Raw genomic sequence first — 23,883 nt, forward strand, 5'->3', positions numbered from 1 at the left:
GGCATTCAGTGTGGCTTCATTTTACAAATACAACCTCTTCTCCATTTGTTTACAAAGATCCCAGATCTGAATACGTTAACGGCAGATTTCTGCAAAGAGTACAGCATCAATATGAAATCAAGACATGACGCTGACATTGCACTGGCCCTAAGTGAGATTGGAAAAGCACAAGAAAAACAACAAAGACATTATGCTAAAAGAAATAGTTCTAAACATGGGGAAATAACATTTGAAGTTGGGGACTCTGTTCTGTTACTGAATGCTAGACAGAGAACAAGAAAAGGAGGAGTATTGGAATCTAAATATCGGGGACCATACAAAATTATGAGTGTTGAAGGTAAGAGAGTGAAATTACAAACCATCTCAGGGAAACAGTTAGGAACCATGTACAGTATTGCACACTTAAAACCAGTAAAAGAGCCACCAACATTAGCTGCTGAAAGCACACCAGAGGGAAAAATTGGAACTGAAATTGGAGTTGGTGACACTGAACCAGAAACACCCACGGAAGAGATTAGAAGAGTGGATGGCACTGTATCTCATGACAGCAAAGTGGAAAACATAGAGGTCACAGCAATGGAAAAAGAGGAATATATAGGGCAAGATGTGTCAAACAACGATACAAGTGATTCTGATGACAATTTTGATGACATGCTTACAGAGGAAGTGCAAGACAAGCAATGGCTTCAGAAAGGTAATTGGTTACTGCACCTTTCTTAAACAGATTAACATACTTTATAACTTGAACTACATTACAGGTTTTCATGTACAAAGTGGCGGCATTGACAGTAGTAAAACAGAGAAAAAGGAAACTGTATTAACATGCATGTAACACGTGTTAATATTTTTTTCCTAGTCAAATTGGTAATGACCAGCAAACACACAGAGAGACTGGAAGCCAAAGTGAGAAACATAAAATTGTATGGCTCTTCATTTCATTGCCTGAAACCGACATGCTGGATAAGTGATGAGGTACATTTAAGTTCCACTAAACATGTATTTGTTAATGTGATTGATTACTCAAATACCATTGTAATTGTGCTTTTCTTCCATCATGTGTTGTAGGTTATTGATGCATATTTGAGCTGTGTAGTTGAGAAAGCAGACGGAAAGGTAGGCTAGTTACTGTGATACATGACACAATACACTGATGCGCTAAGTAAACAATCATGGGAATATGTGTCACAATATATTTCAGTCCAAATACCCTTGAAATATCAACAGACACCTGAAATGTCAACATTTCTGTGTATTTACTGCTGCCAAACATTTCCTAAAATGTATTTGGAGGTGCATATCGGACATACAATAGAGGGCCACATTAGTTCTGCTGTACAGTTCAGTGGGTCCATTAATTGAACACAAGTATGCGAACAGCTTAGTCACTTTTTAAAGGCAGTAAGACAGAGCACATTGATTACAAATCATTTTGTTTTTATAAGATTTTCTTACATATACGTATCTGATTTGTAACACTAAGGATCCGTTTCATGTCTGTCTATATTAAAATCATTATGTTCTTGACGTGCCACAATTATTAATGCATTAATAGCTTTGTTGACTGTCAACAGGTACAAGCCATCTCATCAGTAGTTTCCACTGTCATTCTCTCAGGCAGAGCTACACAAATGAAAGTGAAGGTAAATGTTAACAAGCTTTCATACATAAAATGAGAAAAGAACAATTTCAGTCAGTGAGTTAAACACAGCGTGAAACAGCAAATACAATTATGTGTTTGATGTGGGGGAGTAGTCTAATAGTAATACATGTAATGAATTTGGGAAATACAGTATAATGTATATTTCATGGTTTGCCTCTCTGGAAACTATAAGTACATTTCTAACCTTACCTCCCTTTTCACGTATTCACACACAATCAAGTGAAAGAGCGTGCCTCAATCATCCAATAGATCAGTTTGGCACATTAGCCAGGAGGAAGCAAATTGTGAGTGTTTTCGACCACAGACCCCATCCCTCCAGATTTGCAACCCCATGGACCAGTGCCTCAATTGTCCAATAGGTCAATTTGGCACATTAGCCAGGAGGAAGCAGATTGTGAGTGTTTTCAACCACAAACTCCATCCCTCCCGATTTGCAGCCATCCCCGGCCCAGTAACAGGTGCATAGGCAGCCAAGTTATTGGAAATCAGCAAGGAGGAAGCCAGTGGAAACAATGAAAGGGGCCACTCTGGTTATCACCTTGGGGTCAGATGTGTGCACTGTACCCCCAAACCTTACCTCCCTTTACAGGTATTCACACACAAAAAAGCGAAAGAACTTGCCTCAATCATCCAATAGGTCAATTTGGCACAGTAGCCAGGAGGAAGCAGATTCTGAGTGTTTTCGACCACAGACCCCATCCCTCCTGATTTGCAACTCCATGGACCAGGCGGCAGCAATTCCTGAGCAGGCGCACAGATGGTTACGTTACGTGGCAGAAACTGCACCTAGTTGCAAAATAGGAGGGTTGCTCAAAGTGTCATCACACCGGCCCGGCTAGAGCCCCTCCTCCTGCATCCTGGTTGAGCTGGAGGCTTTAAATATCACCTCTGTCCAGGTACAGTGCCGACCAGCCCCCTGGAGCCCTCCCCGGGGTGTGCAGTGGGAGCCTCGGGCTGGATCCTCCCTGCTTCGGGGGCGGGAGAGCCGGGCTCTGTGCCCAAACCTGGCCCCCAAACACGGATCCGGCGTGAGAGGAAAGGGCCTGAAATGCCAAAGGGAGGGGCCCCTTGTGCTGCACCTGCCCTGGGCTAGGTTGGAATGTCCCTCTCCTTGTGTTCAGTTTAAGGCCAGACGCTGCTGACACTGAAGTTAAAGGGGTTTTTCCCTTAGGACTTCAGAAAGTGTAGGATCGGGCCACAGACACTGTGCGGTTCTTGGGGCAGGGAGGGGTCCCGCTTTCCTCTGTCGATCCCCTCCAGTGAAGGTACTCCTGAAATCTGCTGCCAACCAGTTTCAATTCTCAGTGATGTCATGGAGACTGAGGGTGGTTAGCGGGCAGGCTGAGGCCTTTACAACCCCATCGCTGACACACCGTGAACTGTGGTACAGTGTGGGAAATAGCATCATTCTAGTATGTTTAACAAGATAAAACTTAGTTTGCTAATCTGATCCTGTATTCCTAGTGCACCTCATTCCTTCTGTTGATTTCAAAGTGTTAGAGGATGTACCTGTACAATTGGACCCAGACCAGTTTCCCTCTAAAAAATCCCCTGAACATGTGGCATGCTTTAATTCAGTCTGTTCTTTTCCTTGAAGAGTGTAAAGGCAGAGGGTGAAACTAACATTTAGTTCAATGGGAATTTTGCCTGAATAAAGATTGCAGGCCTAGGTCCAAACTATTTCAACCAAATGCTTTGCTCACCGTCATTCATCTTCTCTTGGGCTGTGTTCTTAACTGTATGCTAATTTCTTTCTAATCTTAATGGGTGATTTTAGCTGTGGCTGACAGTTAATTACAGCTAAAATGATAATGAAGATATTAAAATAGACTCTTTGAACCTTATTCCTATAATGTTTTAAACACAGGCATACAATACAAGAGCAGTGACAAATGTTATTTAACCTGTTATGTATATATATTTTTAATGGCAGGTGGCTTACTTTGCCTCAATATCCAGGCAGGAAGAGTTTGAAGGAAATACCAGGAAAGTGATCCCCCTGTTTTCCATAACATACTTTCTAACTATAACCTTTTCCATTATTTCTTGTTTAAGGTAAGCTATTTTCTTCTAAGTTTATAATCTTTTATTTTTCTTTACTTTTCCACATCCTTTATATATTTTATATTTTATTTAAATTACCTTTTACTTGAATTACAAACTCTTCTTTTCCAGCTGAAAAATAAGAGTTTGTAATTGAGACAACGGCTTTCTTGCCTAGTACAACAGAGCCCTAGTCCTTGGTTGAGGGTCTACTCCTAATAGTTAAAGTGTATGACTATGCATATTGATACAAAAATGGTAGGTGAGCCTTAAAGTCTTACTCATGCGAGTAGCTGTAGCGTAGTCAGACATCTTGCCCGAGTGAGAACTACTCACATGAGTAAGAATTTGCTCAAACATGCCCATATCTATATTTTTAAGGTGAGAAACATGACGATGCAAATCTGGTACTGAAAAGCAGATACATTATGGCTGAAGTAATTTAGCACAGATGGACCAATCCTGTAGTAGCAACTGCAAGGTACAGAGGGCCACCACAGCAGGTGTGCAAAAGGCCACCATAGGTATGTGGAAGAGGCAATGCTTTCTATGTACCTATGTTTGAACACTTACACAGGACACTTACACAGGACAAAAAAAGTGAAGGTGGAAAAATAAGGGGTGTGTGCACTTTCATAGGCTTCCTTATAGCTGATCCTGTCCTCCATAAAGAGTGTGAGGGACTATTTCCTATATATCTAGTTATGCCTGCTCCATTGCAGGAGAATCTGAAAATATGGATTCAAGGCAATTGTCAATGACCAAAATGAGGATCTTGGGCTGCCAGGTTCCAAGGTGCAAAGCTTCCTTTCCTGCATACTATGCAGCTCTAGTTTTGACCTATGTGAGATCAACCTTTCATTATGTTATCCCTGAATGGAAGAAAACATTTTTACAAAACAAAGAAAAATAGACATGAAATATTCAAGAAAAAGCTGTAACACGAATGTGTGCATTTTGCTGAGTTTCATGTTTTGCTGAATTTTCTGTTTTTTTCTAGGAATAGGAAAATCTCTTCTTCCAGGTTTGTTTGTGAAACCTGTAGAACCTGTTTGTTTGGTTTTAGTATTCAATACACCAACATTTCATGTAAAACAAAAACTAGAAAATGAATTGTTCCAATTATACAAGAATGTGTTCTCCATTTTCAATAAAAGCTAAATTAGGAAAGGTTTAGTCTTCTAACTGTCCCTGTGTTGGAATTAACTTAACCATAAATTCCTTTATTAAATCCAAAGGCCAAATGGTCTCTATGAAATTGCTTTAAACACATCTAAAAAGCCTAGACCAAGGGTGGGCAAACTATGGCCCGCGGGCTGGATCTGGCCCGTGAGTCATTTTAAGATGGCCCACGAGCTGCACCACGTGGCTCGGCCCTGCTCCGGCACTCCAGCTGGGGCGCTGGGTCTAGGGATCATCACGTGACTCAGCCCTGCTTCGGCACTTCCGCCGGGCTGCAGGGTCAGGGTGGCATCACGTGGCCTCTGGAAGCCATGCCATGGCCCCGCTCCAGCTCCTATGTGCTCCAATGGGAGCTGTAGGGGCAGTGCCTACGGATGGGGCAGCATGTAGAGCCACCTGGCCGCACCTCTGCATAGGAGTCAGAGAAGGGACATGCCACTGCTTCCAGGAACCACTTAAGGTAAGCACTGCTCAGAGCCTGTACCGCCTGAGCCTCTCCTCATGCCCCAACCCTCTGCCCCAGCCCTGATCCTCCTCCCACTCTCCAAACCCATCAATTCCAGGTCGGAGCACCCTTCTACAACCCAAACTCCTCATTCCCAGCCCTACTCCAAAGCCTGCACCCTCTTCCGCACCCCAAACCCGATTTTGTGAGAATTCATGGCCCATCATACAATTTCTATTCCCTGATGTGGCCCTCGGGCCAAAACGTTTGCCCACCCCAGGCCTAGACCATAAGTAATTTACTACATCCAATGCAGTAACATGCATCCATAATTATATGATCGACTATACTTACAGATAGACCAGACCAAAGAACAGTCCTCTCATTCTGCTTTGCCCCTGCATGATTGGGCTGGATCTGGTAAAGATTCTCCAGGTTCATGGCTCTCTTTATATCCTTCAGCTAATTTGCTAGAATTAGCAAAAACCCTGTTTGAAGCAATTTATCCTTATTCCACCATGGCCTTTCTTTATTATCTCCTTCCCTCTCTTTGCTTACCAGTAGAAAAGTGGGAAGGTTTGTGCTTGTTCCTTTTAAAACCTCTTTTATTTGTCTTTGTAATGGGTTGGACCCCCCGTCTAGGGTGCCACCTGATGTACTAGGGTTTTACTGAGCCCACCTGCTCCACCAGCCTGGGCTCCCTTACACTGTTTTGCTGAGCCAGGCTCTCTGGCCTCCTCCTGCGCATGCGCGCTTGCACACACACACACATAGGGACACACCCAGCTGAAGACTCACACAGACACTGCAATGAGCTCTGCATGGGAAGACTGAGCTAGGAAATGGCCCAGCACTCAAGTGCACACAGCCCTCTGGAGGATAAATCCAAAATTAGACCATCTTGCACAGCATAGTAAACTATACAGCGTAAGCTTATGAAGTTCGCCCCCTCCCTCAATGTGGAGGGAGATATGCACAGCTTCCCCCTCCCACATTATGAATTTCACAAACTGGGTTTAGATTAAACAAAACAAGCTTATTAACTACAAAAGATAGATTTTAAGTGATTATTAGAGGTAGCAAACAGATCAAAGCAGATTACCTAGCAAATAAACAAAATCGCAAATTGAGCTTAACACACTAGATAGGTAGGATATGAATTAGGAAATTCACACCTTGAGTGATAATCAGCTGGCAGATTCTTAAGGCATAAGCTGCCTTGGCTTTCCCACATTTTCATTCACAGACTAGAAATCCCTCTAGCCTGTGACCATCACTTCCCACAGTTCAGTCTTTGTTCCTCAGTCTTTCCAGGTGTGTTGTTGTAGAGGGAATGAGATAGCCTCATGATGTCATTGTCCTCCTTTTATATCTTCTTCCCACTTTCTGGAAAGCTCTTTTGCTGTGACCTGATCAAACAGTTCTCATTGTGTAGTGCTATCTCTGAGAGGTTTCTATTGTACACAGTTCCTGGGGTAATCCTTGTGCTCGTGTGCATTTCCTTAATAAGCCAATAACATGTTTGTCCTTTTTACTGTTGTACCTGGAAGGCTGCTTGTGGGAGTTTTCAACCTCACAACATGTTTCAGTAACACATATATAGCCAAACTTCATAACTTGGCATATAACTATAGCACATACAATCCAATGAGATATTAATGTCTAGCAGATCAAGACTTTTAGAATGATACCTCACAAGGCGTACTTTGTACAGAGCATATCCTAATTACTTGATAGTGGTGAATATTGGGGTGCCAGGGTGTCACAGTCTTGTTATTGCAGCACTTTATTTTATAGTTACTTTTTGAACCATACATCCATCCCACACTACATTCTCATCTTATAAATCATCGTTCTGAAAGCCTTCTTTTACTTGTTGATTGGGGCCTTTTCCTTACTAATCTCAAATCATAAAGCAAATATATTATTTTCTTAACCAAACTTAAGATACCTTTAATTCTTTAATTTCATAACTATCTCTACACCATTTAAAAACACAAACCATTTTAAAGTTAGTCTTTAAAGAATTCAGACTAAAAATGACAAAATTAGGACTAATTGGCCTCTGTCCCCAGTTAAGAACTTCCATTTGTGGGTCTACCGACTATTGAGGAATGAATAATTTAGCCCTAATTGACTTATTTTATTTGCATTATTTAAATCAACTTTTATTACAGGGCTATTTTTCTTGTGTTTTAGCCTGTATTTAAATGGCTGAACAGTATATTGTTTAACTCTGCCTTTCTGATTTTTGAAAGATTTTTGAACACATACAATTTTCAGAAATCCATCATGCGATCAGTCTTTTGGTGAGCGCAAAAGAAAGATTTCATGTCCATACATACACTCCTAAAATAAATCACAGCAAAATGCAGCTCATTTATCAATATTACTCTTTAATATTTCAGAGGTTTTTCCATTTCTTGTTTAATCTAATATACAATGTACTCACTGAATGTATCATTACAATAATAAAGAATCACAGAAGCAGTCACTTTTCTTTAACACTGAAAAGGGAACTTTTTTCTAATAAAGAACACAGTATTATCCCTAGAACCACTCTGCCTCTTTCTCTCTCTCCCCTGCCCCCCACCTCACTTCAGAGCTTCGGCCCAGAACCTTTCTCTGCCTCATCCTGCTAAAATGTAACAAAATGGCACACACATCCTCGCATTCCTGCCACCAGCACACACACTTTTTTCTGTATAAAAATGTTTTAATTAATATTTAACACTATATTATAAATCCAGAAGAGTCACCAACTTCACTGCTTAGCCAGATTTGGTCATCTTTTGGCCTTCAGGAGGGTTTTTCCAGTTGATTTACTTGAAATATCAAATCTCTGCAGGATAGATTCAGACTCAGTAGAACTGACACTTCTCAACAGGATTATCTACTTGCACTAAGGCTGTGGTGTGAGTATCATTTTACAGTCACACAAGAAGTCATCTGAGGCCAGGTCTACACTGCGACTTTAAATCGGTTTAATGGCCGATATACCGATTTAACGCTGTACTCGTTCACACGACGTCATCATTAATATCGAGTTAAACAGCTCCTTAAATTGATTTCGGAACTCCTCCCAGACGAGAGGAGTAGCGCTAAATTCGATAGTGATAACTCGGATTAGGGTTCGTGTGGACGGAAATCGACATTATTGGCCTCCTAGAGGTATCCCACAGTGCACCACTGACCGCTCTGGTCCGCAATCCGAACTCGGATGCGGAGTGCCGGTAAACAGGAAAAGCCCCGAGACCTTTAGAATGACATTTCCTGCTTTCACGTGTCCAGCTCTGATCAGCACGGGTGGCGATGCAGTTCAAATGCAAAAGTAGCTCCTGCATTGAACCTTACGGGAGATACTAGATCTGATCGCTGTATGGTGAGACAAATCTGTTTTATCAGAGCTCCGTTAAAGAACAGGAAATGCCAAAGCGTTTGAAAAATAAACTCCAGGATACACAGCGGTGCGTGACAACCGTAACGGGAAGCCAGAGACTCAAACGGATGCTCATGGAGGGAGGGAGGGGGTAATGAGGACTACAGCTACCAGTCTCCACAGCAGTCTCTGAAAACTATTTGCATTCTTGGCTGAGCGCCCAATGTCTGTAGCTTAATACACGGTGTCTTGCGTGGTTCACGGAACAGCTCGTCAGTCTCTTCCCCCCCCGCAGCACGTGAAAGAAAAGTAAAATAAATAATTCCTTGAGTACTGTAAATGTCACCCTCTGTGTACTGAATGCTGCTGGCAGAGAGTACGCGAGGTGTTGACAACGGTCAGGATACCGTTTGTGATCTCAGGGTCCATGATTGCTGTGCTATGGCGTTTGCTCAATGCACTCCGGGAAAAAGGCGCCAAAGGGTTGTCTGCTGCCTTCACAAAGGGAGGGGTGAGGCTGTACCCAGCACCACCCGGGGCAATGTTTTCTGCCCCATCAGGCACTGTGCTCTCAACCCGGAAGTGGGAACTATGGGATAGCTGAGGAACAGCTACCCACAGTGCACCGCTCCTGAAATCGATGGTAGCTTTGGACCATGGACGCAAACAATCGATTTCGTGATCCCACTGTGGACGCGCTAAACCGATTTTATTAGATCTGTTTTGTAATATCGGTTTAAGCTAATTTGAAATAATCGTGCAGTGTAGACGTACCCTGAGTTAGGAACCAGGTAAAATGCCCCCTGTTACTTCTGAATGGGTACCTTGAACAGGTCCTCCTTTATAGTGGATCACCACACGGATTTTTCCAGCGTTTTGTGAGAACCATCTCCATGGATTATGCTTCGGTCCATGAGGCTACTTGCAGTAAGTCCACTAAGGACAAACAGATCAAACACATACTCCTTGATTTTTACAGCTAGTCCAGACTTTGAACTGACCCATCAACTTATTTATCACGTGGGGCTGTTGCGCACAGTAACTTCTGCTGGTCCAACTTCAAAGTGGAACTTATCTTGTTAAAAGTCACTTCACAAATAAAAGTTTCCTCTGTTTCTGAATCAATTTTAAATTTAACAATAATATTGTAAATTTTGAGATCAAAGCCTGTTCATGAATGCTGTCTTTGAAAAGCGATCGCAGAAAATAGACACTAGCTCTTGCTTAGGATATTTTTCTGACGTCTTTGCTTCTGTAGACACATTCCCGTATTCTTATTACTTTTTCTTAGGGCTGTCGATTAATCGCAGTTAACTCACATGGTTAACGCAAAAAAAATTAACCGCAATTAAAAAAATCAATCACAATTAATAGCACTGTTAAACAATAGAATAACAATTGAAATTTATTAAATATATTTTATGTTTTTCTACATTTTCAAATATAGTGATTTCTGTTACCACACAGAATACAAAGAGTACAGTGCTCACCTTATATTATTATTTTTATTACAAATGTTTTCACTGTAAGAATAAAATAAATACTATTTTTCAATTCCTCACATACAAGAACTGTAGTGCATCTCTTTGTAGTAAGTACACGCCCTGATAAAGGCCCAGTATGAGGCCTGAGGCCTGAACTAAAGTAATGGTCAAGACGTTGCTGAAAGCAAAGTTAAGCTGCGAGCTAGAAGCAGGCCCTGCTCACAGAAGTTGGCAAGGAAAGGGCTGATGTTGCATAAACATATATTCACCTAGCATATTGAAGTATAAACACGGTACCAGAACACCCTATACTGGAACATTCCATAGATAAAGGGGAACAGGCCGACCCATCCCAATGACAGGGACAAAAGGGTAATATGATGGCTAGAGTTGTTTTGTTCGAACCAACATGTACAAGGTGAGAGGTGGCACCTGACTGCATGGAGGGGTTGTACCTTGCTACGTAGAGGGGTTGCACCTCAATACGTCAGGAGTGATGTGTAACTTGTTTGTACTGTGTATAAGAATGCATCCCTGGGGCGGTGTCTTGGTCCAGCCGAGGGGGCAGTGGAAAGTCCCGCCACTGACTGAGCTGAGTCCATTGCCAAGAGGCACTTTCCCACAGTATGCCCTGAGTTAGACTAAGAAATCTACAAGGAACTGCCATTGTGTCCATATGGCAATAAACCTGGCCGACGTGCCTTTGTATCTTACTAAGACTCTGTGGTCATTGGGGGTTCTTTTCGGGTCTGCTTTGTCAGCTATTTGCGCAAAGCTGGGACAGCACCCAGAGGGAACACATGCACGCAGCTGAGTGATACCAACATTGAGCAGAGCAGAGCACCACACTGGTAGCATCTGACAACACTCTTTATCATGAAAGTGAAACTTACAAATGTAGATTTTTTTTGTTACATAACTACACTCAAATCAAAACAATGTAAAACTTGATCCTACCAGTCCACTCAGTCCAACTTCCTGTTCAACTAATCGCTAAGAGAAGACAAACAAGTTTGTTTACATTTACAGGAGATAATGCTACCTGCTTCCTATTTACAATGTCACCTGAAAGTGAGAACAGGCATTCTCATGGCAATTTTTTAGCCGGTATTGCAAGGTATTTATGTGCCAGATATGCTAAACATTCGCATGCCCCTTTGTCCTTCAGTCACCATTCCAGAGGACAGGCTTCCATGCTGACGATGTTCATTAAAAATGTAAGGAGAGTCTGAATGTGCTCACCCCTGACACCTAGTGATGAGCTGTAGAAGAGGACTTCACGAGCTGATCTCCTTTGCATGGGCACACTCACTCTGCCTAGGTATTCAGCATAATGGGATTGCTTGCCCAAATGATCACTTTTGGCTGGTGTTGGATCTCCTGTCTTCTTGTTATTGGAGACACACCTGCTTGATGATGAGTTCCCAATTGCAATTACGTTTCGTGAGCTGTCAGGGAGTTTTTAATCCATTTATAAACATTTACAGCTTCACGCCTCGTGAACTTCCCTGGGCATTGCTGTTCCCTGTGGCAAGCATCTTTATGTCTCAGAATCTTGTGATATGCTTCTTCCACTCAGGCCATGCCATGTAGGTACCGGACTGAAAGACTTGTGGAGAGAAGGAACTTTGGCATTTTCTTTTCCTTTTATGTCCAAAATTAGTCAACACCCCTTAACCAGTTTTCCACTTTATATCGTAAGTCCCAAGTAATAGAGGGATGGGGGTAAGTTTCCTCTCTTCTCTTGATGGCTTGTAGCAAATCGAGAGGTCTTTCCTCTCTGTCGGGACCTGCCAAATATCGGGGGAATACTAAGGCAGATGGATCAGAGGTGCAGTCCGGGAGAGTCAAGGGGACTGAGATGAGGTATCTTTGAACTGTTTAAGTTCTGACTGATTGCAGCCTTTTCTGGCGGCAATTAATACCTTGCTTTGTCAACTCCCCTGCCACCACTAGTGTGGGTCATCGGATCCAATGCTACTGCTAATATCGTATTGGTGCCATTTGTTATAACTTCAACCTTTACAAAACCCTTTAAACACATGTATCACTTTAAATAATATCACTTTAATAAAACTCTATCTCTTTATCTTGCAGTAATATACTTAAAAACCTTACAATTAAACTTCTGAGTCAAAACCACAATACACAACTGGAAATACTGGGATGGCAGCCAAGCTGCAGTCACAGAAAGTTAAGCTTACTGCTCTCTTGTTTAAGAGAGACAGAGTTTGCCAATCACTGTAATTTTAACCATTTACTTGTGCTTCAGGGGAGATTTCTTAAGGGTCCAAGGATGCCTGGAATCCCTGAAAATTCCTGTCACACACTCCTATAAACTCCGGCCTAGCTCGCCAGCCTGTAGCCTGATTTGGAGTGTGTTAGTAATGTTGATATAATGTATCAACTTAATTTAATTTTATTTGATTAATTAATTTTATATTAATAATATTAATACTAATTATTGGATACTAATAGTATGGGTTTGGCTCGCCAATATGGTTGATTGGAAGATAAAGTTCGTCCTGAATCAGGCTTCACAGAGTTTATAAAAGGAACTTTGGGGTCATGACAGGAGCTTACACTGAGACAGATATAGTCATAAAGACCTTTTTATTAAAATCAATGAAATGATAAGCAAATGGTAAAACAGTTAGGATAACAGAGTTACAAGTATCACAGTTCTTTAAGAGAGATATCTATGATAATACAATGTTATAAGCTGCTATCTTGGGTAGCACTTATACCCTTTTTGATAACCCGGTGCTAGAAAATATGGGCCACGCCTGTAGCAATTTCCGTTTTCACACCTCTGGTAGAGGAAGCCTATTGCAGAGCTATTTGCTCTCTATTTCACTATATACGCATTAAAATGAAATAGACTTACAGTTTGAAAAGAAATAATAATACGGCCTATTAATAGTAATAGCCGTCGTAGATGGGTAGCATCGATATGTAGTTGAAGGTGGAGGCAATGAAGAGTAGACAGGAGCAGATAGATGGGTAGATTGCCTCCCTAATGGTGAGCTGTCTCACCTTTTTATAGGGCATTAGTCGGAAATCCTTCCTCCTACGCTCAAACTTCATCTTTCCCCCACGGAAATGCTAGGGTACACTTGCCCCATAGGCTAGTATGTATGTGCGTATGAATTACAGGTATGTACGCATTTGTGGTGTACTTGTTAGATTTGTGGGCAAAAATCCCCTTTTTCCACCCTTTACTGTTATTGGTTCAGTCAAAGGTTTCTAGACATCTGCATAGGTATTTTGTCCACTATTACTTTTCTGAGTAAGGGTCCCAAAATGTGCTAGAGTTGCTGTAGCATCACATATAAGATGTTTGACCTTCATTTCTTACAGCTAAACTTATTCTCAATAGAAATCTATAAGCCTATTACATCCAATACTCAAATTTATAAGAAATATATTTATACAGACCAGCAGATTAATCCTTAGGGCTACAATCCTCTGTCTTCTTGTTATTGGACACACACCTGCTTGATGATGAGTTCCCAACTGCAATTACATTTTGTGAGCTGTCAGGGAGTTTTTAATCCATTTATAAACATTTACAGCTTCACGCCTCGTGAACTTCCCTGGGCATTGCTGTTCCCTGTGGCAAGCATCTTTATGTCTCAGAATCCTGTGATATGCTCCTTCCACTCAGGCCATGCCATGTAGGTACCGGACTGAAAGACTTGTGGAGAGAAGGAACTTTGGCATTTTCTTTTCCTTTTATGTCCAAAATTAGTCAACACCCCTTAACCAGTTTTCCACTTTATATCGTAAGTCCCAAGTAATAGAGGGATGGGGGTAAGTTTCCTCTCTTCTCTTGATGGCTTGTAGCAAATCGAGAGGTCTTTCCTCTCTGTCGGGACCTGCCAAATATCGGGGGAATACTAAGGCAGATGGATCAGAGGTGCAGTCCGGGAGAGTCAAGGGGACTGAGATGAGGTATCTTTGAACTGTTTAAGTTCTGACTGATTGCAGCCTTTTCTGGCGGCAATTAATACCTTGCTTTGTCAACTCCCCTGCCACCACTAGTGTGGGTCATCGGATCCAATGCTACTGCTAATATCGTATTGGTGCCATTTGTTATAACTTCAACCTTTACAAAACCCTTTAAACACATGTATCACTTTAAATAATATCACTTTAATAAAACTCTATCTCTTTATCTTGCAGTAATATACTTAAAAACCTTACAATTAAACTTCTGAGTCAAAACCACAATACACAACTGGAAATACTGGGATGGCAGCCAAGCTGCAGTCACAGAAAGTTAAGCTTAGCTCTCTTTTTGTTAAGAGGAGCAGAGTTTGCCAATCACTGTAATTTTTACAGTTTACTTGTGCTTCATGGGGAGATTCCCTTAAAGAGGGCCAAGGATGCCTGAATCCTGAAAATTCCTGGCACACACTCCTATAGAACTCCGGCGTAAGCTCGCCAGCACTGTAGCCTGGATTTGGAGTCGTTGTTAGTACATGTTTGATATAATGGTATCAACATTAATTTAATTTGTAATTTGATTTATTAATTTTAATATTAATAATATTAAATACTAATTAGTTGGATTACTAATAGTAAATGAGGTTTTTGGCTTCTGCCAATCATGGTTGATTCGGAAGATTAAGCGTCGTCCCTGAATCAGGCTTCACAGCACATTTAATAAAAGGAACTTTGAGGGAACATCTGACAGTCGTAGGCTAGTAAAAGCAACACTGACTGCGACCGATATAATAGTCATCAATAGAACTACCCTGCTTTTATTCATTAAAATCAATGAATAATGATCGAAAGTAACTAAATGGTAAAACCAGTTAGGCGTACATAACCAGTTCGCAAGTATCGATCCGTTACTTTAAGAGAGAATATCGAGTGATTAATGACACTAATTCGTTATTACGATCCCGTGCTATCAAGTCTGCGCTGAGCAGCACTTATCCACCCACATTTTGTGTATAACCCGGTGCGTAGTAAAATACTGCACTCTACGACTGCTGAGCAAAGATTCCGTTTTTCAACATTACTCTCTGGTAGCAATCAAGCCCTATACGCAGAGCTAATTCGCTCTCTAGTGTACAGATATACCATACCGCATATACAAAAATGAAAGTAAATCACCAATTACAGTAGTTGAAAAGAAAATAAATAATACGGGCACTAATTAATAGTAATAATACCCAAATCGTGTCGTAAGAATGGTAGTCAAATCAGAGAACTGTAAAGTGATGAAGGTGGCGGCGAATATCGAATTAAGTAGACAAGGAATGCACGTATATCACTAGTGGTAGACCTTGACCTCCCTAATGGTGATCACCTCACACATGGCGACCTTGTTATTATATAAGGAAGCATTAGTCGGATAATTCCTCCCTCCTACGACTCAATACTTTCATCTTTGCCGCCTTCCACATCGATAATGCTAGGGTATCGAGCTTGACCCACCAGGCTGAGTAGAAATATGCTTGCCTCTAGAATTAGCACAGAGTAAATTACGTTACGCTATATGATTAAGCGAGTGATCATCTTGGTTCGAGAGACTCTTGTGGGCAAATAATCTCTATAACATTAGACATGCACCAAAGCACCGTCCTTACCTTGATTACTTGCGTGCAGCTTGGCTGCTCAGTCAAGGTTTCTAGAACCAATCATCTGATCATTCAGGTAGTATTGTGCTCTAACGATATCTCACTTATTCTGAGTAATAGGTCTACAAAATGATTGACTAGACGTCTGCTGTAGGCAATTTCACATTATGAAGATGGTATTATACGCTTACTGTAGAGTATCTCACAAGCTAAAGAGCTTTATTCTCAAATAATAGAAGCTTCATAAGCCATATATCCATTCCAAATATCTACACAACAAAGTTGATATAAGAAATATATCTCAAAACATTTATTAGCACAAGGAAAACCATGTCAAATGATACTAAATGCCCCTTCAGAGAAAGTAATAATACCCAAATCCAGTCATGGTCCTTCCTTGAAGTTGATATTTCCGACAGCACACCGACCCTGCCTATTTGATCTGCATGTAGAGATTGGTCCAACTGCCAGCTGTAGCTCACCTTGACCACACCCTTTGTTCGAGACCAGCGCACACATGATCCAATACTGAGAAGATTTTTTAGATCACATTTATCCCAAATTACACATCCGCGCTCCCCCGCCTCGTGAACCTCTCGCCTTGTACGGCACCTCCTCCTGCCTAGACACGCATCGTACCACTTGACCTCAGCTCGCCCAACCATCCTTCTCGTCGCTCTCAATGAAATCCGGCTATTGGATCACATTGCACTCCTTCACCTCACAGCCCCGCACAACAGACCATGCACAACGTCTACGGATGTATGCCCTACAACCCTCCACCCACGAGCGAAACTGAACAGCACCTGACTGCTCAAGACTTGAAGAACACACCGAACTTTTGGCCACTTTCTTTCCTTTTATGTCAAAATTAGCGCGCAATGTCTAACACTATGGCCATACAAGACGCACCAAATGTAAGGAATTCACAGACCCCCCCAGGACTGCTAGAGAGCACCATCCCGTTGAAAGACACAACAGATAGCTAAGGTTAAGCGATCCCACTCTCTCACACAGCTCACACGGGTTAACAAAGGGAACCAAACACCAGAACCAGAGGACCTAATACAGGAAACGGATTTTTCAAAGCTCATACCACAGGGAGGGAGACTTTGGCAGGGTGTTAGAGTCTTTGGCTTGTCTTTTGTCTGTTCTGTGCTTCCCTCAGGCTACCGAAGTGGCGTCTATTTCCAATCTCTCTATCTCTTCATGTTTCCGGCATGTCATGAGTAAGCCCGGTTAGCACAAAGTAAGTAGTCCTTTAAAAATTGTTGTTGCTGTATTGTGGCATCTGTGTATGCTGGCTGGTGCAGTCTTTAAGTTGTATTTGGCTATAAGTATCGTTGTATAATTGTGTAAATTCGTTTTTTGACGAGTGCCAGGCTGTTTATCGCCTTTTCTGTTGTTTCATGTACATTTTCATCTATAGCTGAGAGAGCACAGAAACAGACAAAGACCCCAAGACAACCGAACAAAGACCCAAGACCAAGAAACACCCACAAATTCCCTCCCTTAAGCTTTGAAAAATCCAGTTTCCTGATTGGTCCTCTTGTCAGGTGTTTGGTTCCCTTTTTTAACCCTTTACAGGTAAAAGAAACCTTAACCCTTAGCTATCTGTTTATGACACCCCTCAGCAGAAAAATCTCGATTCGAATAAGGAAAACAACGTTTTCACTAAAGTGACGCTGTCTCTGCTTCACTGTAGAGTTTCTATCTACAACTTTCCCCAGCCATTTCCTGCCTGGTTTTCTGTGACAGCTTTAAAGAAATGGTTCATGTAGCCATGCACTCATCATGTGTAAATGATCAGCAGGACATTTTCATAGCATCTGCTAGAGAGGTTGATTCTGAAAGGCAGTAAGCTTCTCTTGCAAGATGCTTAGATACTGCTTTGACGGGCATAGTATCAAGGGATTCTGTAGCTAGAGATGGAGTTTTCTTTACTCCTGCTGCATTCAGCTGGGGGATTCACAATCCTCAGGACCTTGCCACATCAAGCCCCATATTTTCATTTATGAAGGACACAGATGCTCTAAAATAATGTATTTCACACCGAACTAAGATATACATTACCAACATAACTTGCATAGTTTCCTTTTCCAAGCAATGTACTAAATGACGAGGCCAAAAGAAAAATTATTACCTACTGTAGTGAGGCAGCCTGGCTCCCAGCCGCCCCAGAGAGGGGCAAGTCCCAGACGCCAAAGTGGGCAGAGTCGCTGGAGCCTGCGCCTGCCCCCCAGAGGTCAAGGAGCAGGGCAGGAAGTATAAAAGCTCAACTGCAGGGCTCAGAAGCTGCCTGGCCGCCGGAGAGGCCAGACGCTGATGCCCTAGCTCCTGCTGGGGAGACTCCTGCTGCCTGTGACCGACCCAAGGACTGGCCATACTTGCAGATGCTGGACGCCGACCAGATGCTGGAAGAGCCAATAAACGGACTGATACAAAGGGACCCAGAGGATCTGCCCAGTTTACCTCTCGCTCAGTATCCCGAGGAGCCCATGGTGTTGGACACCAGTAAAGACACCGCTGAGACGCAGGTGCTGGTAGAGGGGGAGGTTGAAAATAGCCCAGGGGGAGCCGACCCTAGTCTGGCTACAGAACACCCAGAGCCAATGTCAGTGTGTTGCGGCCAGGATCCCCACCGGCACGGCAGCAGGCTGCCTGCCACTGTTAGGGCGCCAGGCTGGGACACAGAGGAGCGGGCGGGCGGGCATCCCCCCTGCTACCCCACTCACAGGTGGCAGTCTCCCCCTCGCCCCGACACTCAGGTCTGAGCCCTGAACTGTTGTTTGCTGCCCCACCCTGACCTAGGGCTGGGCTTGAATACTAAACTGTTTGCTCGGCTCCTGCCTGAGGGTCTGAGCCCTGAACTGTTGTTTGCTGCCCCACCCTGACCTAGGGCTGGGCTTGAATACTAAACTGTTTGCTCGGCTCCTGCCTGAGGGTCTGAGCCCTGAACTGTTGTCTGTTGCCCCGCCCTGCCCTAGGGCCTGGGCTTAATATGGAACTACTTGCCCAGCCCGTCCCGGAGGGCCTGAGCCCCTGACGGTTTCCTGTCCCACCAAGCTAATCTGCCCACTCACCGGACTTGTGTAGTGAGGTGGCCTGGCTCCCAGCCACCCCAGAGAGGGGCAACCCCCAACAGCGGACGTCTACACCTACCGATAAAGTTTGTCAAATTTGGACTCACCAGCACTGGGACCAGCTGGAAGACCCCTGAACTCTGTGCAGAGTAGAGAAGCTATCACAGAGCTGTGTAAGCTGTGAAGCTGGACTTCAGGCCCAGGCAGGGTGCTCATATCAATCTGTCAGACAGGCACTGTACTACAGCCAAACGTGCTCCTGTCAAGGGAGCCCACTTGCTGCTCATAGGAGAGGCAAAGACAAGACATGCTGGCATCCACCTCAGAGGTGGGAGTCATAATGTCCAATTGAATGACTGCCCCAGATGAGCCTTTCCCACCCCGCAAAACACAGGTGCTCGGCAGCAGAGCTCAGAGCACTGCCTTTCATCCTCTCTCTCCAGTCTGGAAGAGAGCCCTCAGGTTTCTTGCTTCTGGTCATTTCCTTTCCATTTTCTTATCTTCTCTTTTTCCTTAGTATTCTGCAAGATAGTGAGAGAGAGGCAGAAGGAAGGAGAGAACAGGAGAAAAGACTCCACAGGTCTCAGGCAAGGAGCCTAGGAGTCAAAGAAAACTGCAGTTTGCATAATCAGGGCAGAGTTTCACAACTCTTTGCTTCCCAATAGGTGGCATCATATTGCTTTCTTTTTACTCATTGTTGTATGACGGGGGAATAGAGAGCTACAACAATTCTGCTGTCAGTTAAACTCTTGCACCTACACTGAGTCACTGGTTGTGCAGTTTAAACTGAAGGACTGATTTGGCCCATGTTGTGACTTTAAAATGTTAATACCTGATGCTCTCATTAAAGTATTAATGAGAATCATGTAACCAAAGTTGCTTTTACAAAACATGGTAATTATAATGCTTGTATTATAAGGATTTTGCATGCCATTGCATATTTTATATTATTTATAATATAATTATATAATATAAAACCACAGCATTTAAAAGCTTAACAAGATGCTTTGTACACAATTTTCCAGGGTTGACTGTGTATGAAATAAAGGGTGGGTTGCAGCCTTTGGAGTGCTGTCTTCCGGGTTAGCTGTGCTGAGCAGCTTTAGATTGTTGCTGTTCTGTGGGGCACCATTTGACATGACTGTAGCAAGTGCACCATTTCTTATATTGGGTAAGTGAAAAGAAATTGGGCTTGATGAAAAAAATGGAAATGCAAAATGTGTCTAGTGGGAGATTATTGTTACATGGCATGAATCAGGGATCAGCACAATTACAAGTTAAGACCACTGGGTACGATAGTCATTTTCCAGATGTTTATCCATTCTGTTCTTCAGCAGTGCAGAATGTGCAAAACAAGGGTTCACTTGTAATGGTTTATAGCAGGAGGTACAGTAGCACGGGGTCATTCAGCTTAGTGTGAGGTTGAAGGTGGGTTCATGCTTCCAAAAGCAGTTCTGTATTTTCCATAGCATGGATGAGGAATCTACCTCATTATCCCTGGCGTGCTTTCTCTTTCAGAGAAATGTGGTGAGAGAGAAAGAGAGACCTCACCTAAAGAGATCTCACCATGGGAAAATATAATACATTACCTTGTATATGGAGGGGTTGGATGGCATTTATTTTCTGTCGGTCCATAACTTCACTTAGTGTGAACACAATGCTTATTGCTCAGCTTAAGTCATTGCTTGTTTTGCAATTTTGCTATTTTCCATTACAATTGATATTGATGATGTATACAATAAGCTATTAACCTTTTCCCGTTTGTAGGGGTTGGTGTTGATGACATGTTCATTATGATCTCCTGCTGGCAACAGACTAATCCTGAAAATAAAGTTGAAAAGCGGATGGCTGAAACTTATGCAGAGGCAGCAGTGTCTATCACAATCACCACTCTCACTGATGTTTTAGCCTTCTACATAGGGATGATAGCTTCCTTTCCATCTGTGGAGTTCTTTTGTCTCTACACAGGAACTGCTTTCATCTTCTCCTATATGTTCAACATCACATTCCTAGGAGCTGTCCTTGCTTTAAATGGTAAAAGGGAAGAAGGCAACAGACACTGGTTAATTTTCACAAAAGTGAAGGACATTGTTCAGCCTCATCGCTCCTATTTGTACAACATGTGCTGTGTAGGAGGCTTTTCTGATAAATCTTCTGGGGGAGAAGGTGAATATCCAATGAACAAATTCTTTAGGAAATATTATGGTCCTTTCCTTACAAAGATCTGGACCAAAGTGTCTGTGGTGTTGCTGTATGGAGGGTTCCTGGCTACTAGTATTTATGGGTGTACTCAGATGAAGGAAGGTATAGACCTGCGAAATCTGGCTAGTGACGATTCTTATGTCATTCGGTACTATGACTGGGTAGATGATTATTTCTCAGAGTACGGTCCTAGGATTATGGTCACTATCACAGAAAATGTACCTTATTGGAATCTATCCATTCGTAATGACATTGAGAACTGTATGAAATCTTTAGAAAATAACTCCTACGTGGACAAGAGTCTCTCAGAGTCATGGCTAAGAATGTATGAGAATGTTGCTAGAATTGGTTCACTGAGTATAGATACGAAGGCGTTTTTCATGGGTAATTTATCTGAACTATATAAATTATTTCCAGAGTTTGAACTGGACATTGATATTCGCTATAAGGAAATTGCAGCCTCACTTTTTTTCATTCAAACAGTGAACGTTACTACTGCAGTTGACGAGAAAAACCTTTTACACCAATTAAGAGACCTGGCCAAGGGCTGTAAGATCCCATTAATGGTATATCAGCCCTCATTTATATACTATGATCAGTATATCGTAATAGTGCCAAACACCATTCAGAATACTGGAATTGCTACTGGAGTTATGTTGTGTGTTTCCTTGCTGCTTATTCCCAATCTGCTCTGCTCCTTGTGGGTAACTTTTGCTACTGCTTCTGTTGTTGTTGGCGTTGCTGGTTTCATGATATACTGGGATGTCAATCTTGATTCCATATCTATGATTAACCTTGTCATTTGCATCGGATTTTCAGTAGATTTTTCTGCTCATATATCGTATGCATTTGTTTCAAGTGAAAAGTCAACTATGAATGAGAAGGCAGTTGAAGCACTGTATCTTCTTGGCTACCCCGTAATACAAGGTGCTCTCTCCACTATATTAGGAGTAATTGTGCTGTCTGCAGCACAAGCTTACATCTTCAGAACATTTTTTAAGATTATGTTTCTCGTTATCTTGTTTGGAGCTGTTCATGGTCTTGTTTTTATTCCAGTATTTTTAACCTTTTTTGGAATTTATGGCAGATCATCAAACAAAAGAGTAAATATAAAAAAAATAGGAAAAAAACAGCAGCTCTTTTAGTAACAGACAAAATCCAATTAATGTCTCAAACAGCGTCATGCTGAAGGCCAAGTAAATCCAGATTGCTCATAAATTTACATACAATTTAAAATACAGCGTATCAGCCAAAAAGAACATGTTGAAGGTTTCATTGTAAGAAAATGTCACAGATTTGTACTGTTCGAGTTTAACACTTAATGGGATTAGCTCAAAGCCCACTAAGGAACTTTTAGTGTACTGTTGCAGGGTCCTCATGGACAGTTACTGCACAGCGTGCAAGTGTGGTGTAGATTAGACCCCAGTTTGCCATGCACAAACAGTTCATCCAGATAAGCCCTTAGATCATAAGAGAAAACATGATATCATAATATTAGAAGATTACCAAACAAAAAAACTTTGTTAAAATACATTTAACATTAAAAGCATGTTTCAATAGAGTCCAGATAAAACCCTTCAGAAATGACACTTTCCTTTACCAAAATGCTACAGAAAATATTAAAAAGTTTGGAGATCATTGAAGAGCTCCAACAAGTTCCACACTGCTGCATAATCTTTTGTCACTCATTATAACCCTGCTTGACATAATGCAGTGACCATCTTTAAGATTACCACTCTCTTGTATTCTATAAAGGATATATGTAGTTGGGTGTATTCTGTTGATTTTATATGTTCTCTGTTAAATGACCAATAAAGATTTCAAAAGAAATATTGTCAAGAATATGTTAAATTGTGCCAGCATTATCTGGGCTTTCTCATAATGTACGTTCTCATGAAATTTAAATGTAGGGCGCCCTACATTACCATGCAAGCAGACAAATTGTTAAAGTGGTTGATTGAAAACTAGGCATAGGAGCAGCAGCAGCACTTAAGTACTACAGCAACTGGCAACTCAGGTAACAGCAGGTTATTGCAAAACAGCAGAAGCACCCCAGGACCTATTGCAGCAGATGGCAGCCGAGTTGCCACCTTTGACCCATCTGGCTTCGTCAGCAGCCACCCTGTTTAATAGCCACCCTCTGACCAAAATGTAACCAGATGATTTGGTGACATATCAAAGGGTTGCCACAGTTTTCCTGTCAGAAATCTGCCTGGCCCAGCCCATGTGTAGCAAAGAACAAGCTACCTTCAAGGCATTGGAGTTTGCAGGAGCTATAGGCTACAATCAGCCAGACTGGATGGACATACCGATGCTGGTTACAAAGTGAAATATCCTCTCCTGGGACACAGCCCAGGTCAGCATGCAATGGTTTGGGGATCTCTGATGATGGTGGCTTAAACTTGAGATCCACTCTTCTGCAGGACCTGTTTAGTTATTGGTGGTGGAGTGATTTCGAAAAATTCTAACGGCTGACCATGAGAATGGAACTGTTGGTGTCATACCGAACAGACAGCTGCAGATGTGCATCTCGTGGAAGATGATATGGCAGCTGAACCCCTCCCAGGGAATGACACTTCCTCAAGGGAAAGGTGCAGGATTTCTTTTGTAATGGCAGAGCCAATTGATTTGACCTGCCTACAGGAGAGATTGTAGTGAATTGAAGGCCTATATACTATTATCCTGGCTGTGGGTGCAGCATATAGAGTTGAAATTGTAGGCTTAGTGGTGTTCTGGGTTAGGCTGAGGGAGGCTGGGGAGATGTTGTTATCACCAGTCCACGTGACATTTGAAACTATCAGCGAAACCACTGAG

At 42.3% G+C, this 23,883-nt stretch overlaps 2 protein-coding genes across 3 annotated transcripts; both read left to right on the top strand.

Annotated features, from left to right (window-relative positions):
- Nucleotides 1-303: 303 nt before the first annotated feature.
- LOC142046310 (uncharacterized) lies at nucleotides 304-1,837 on the top strand. 2 transcript variants are annotated; one of them, XM_075062257.1, is made up of 4 exons: nucleotides 304-694; nucleotides 857-972; nucleotides 1,066-1,113; nucleotides 1,572-1,837. In XM_075062257.1, the coding sequence occupies exons 1-4, from the start codon at nucleotides 325-327 to the stop codon at nucleotides 1,671-1,673; spliced, it is 636 nt and encodes a 211-aa protein (XP_074918358.1). In that variant the 5' UTR covers nucleotides 304-324; the 3' UTR covers nucleotides 1,674-1,837. The 2 variants fall into 2 exon arrangements, with proteins under 2 accessions (XP_074918358.1, XP_074918359.1); XM_075062258.1 differs by lacking the exon at nucleotides 1,066-1,113.
- Nucleotides 1,838-1,991: 154 nt separating this feature from the next.
- LOC116828151 (patched domain-containing protein 3-like) lies at nucleotides 1,992-22,269 on the top strand. Its single transcript, XM_032786177.2, is given in 6 exon segments — nucleotides 1,992-2,054; nucleotides 2,500-2,556; nucleotides 3,594-3,715; nucleotides 19,893-20,038; nucleotides 20,635-22,190; nucleotides 22,192-22,269. Coding segments are annotated over 6 exon segments (2,022 nt in total).
- Nucleotides 22,270-23,883: the final 1,614 nt, after the last annotated feature.

This window comes from Chelonoidis abingdonii, chromosome 2, assembly GCF_003597395.2.
Source record: "Chelonoidis abingdonii isolate Lonesome George chromosome 2, CheloAbing_2.0, whole genome shotgun sequence".
Taxonomy (NCBI): Eukaryota; Metazoa; Chordata; order Testudines; family Testudinidae; genus Chelonoidis; species Chelonoidis abingdonii.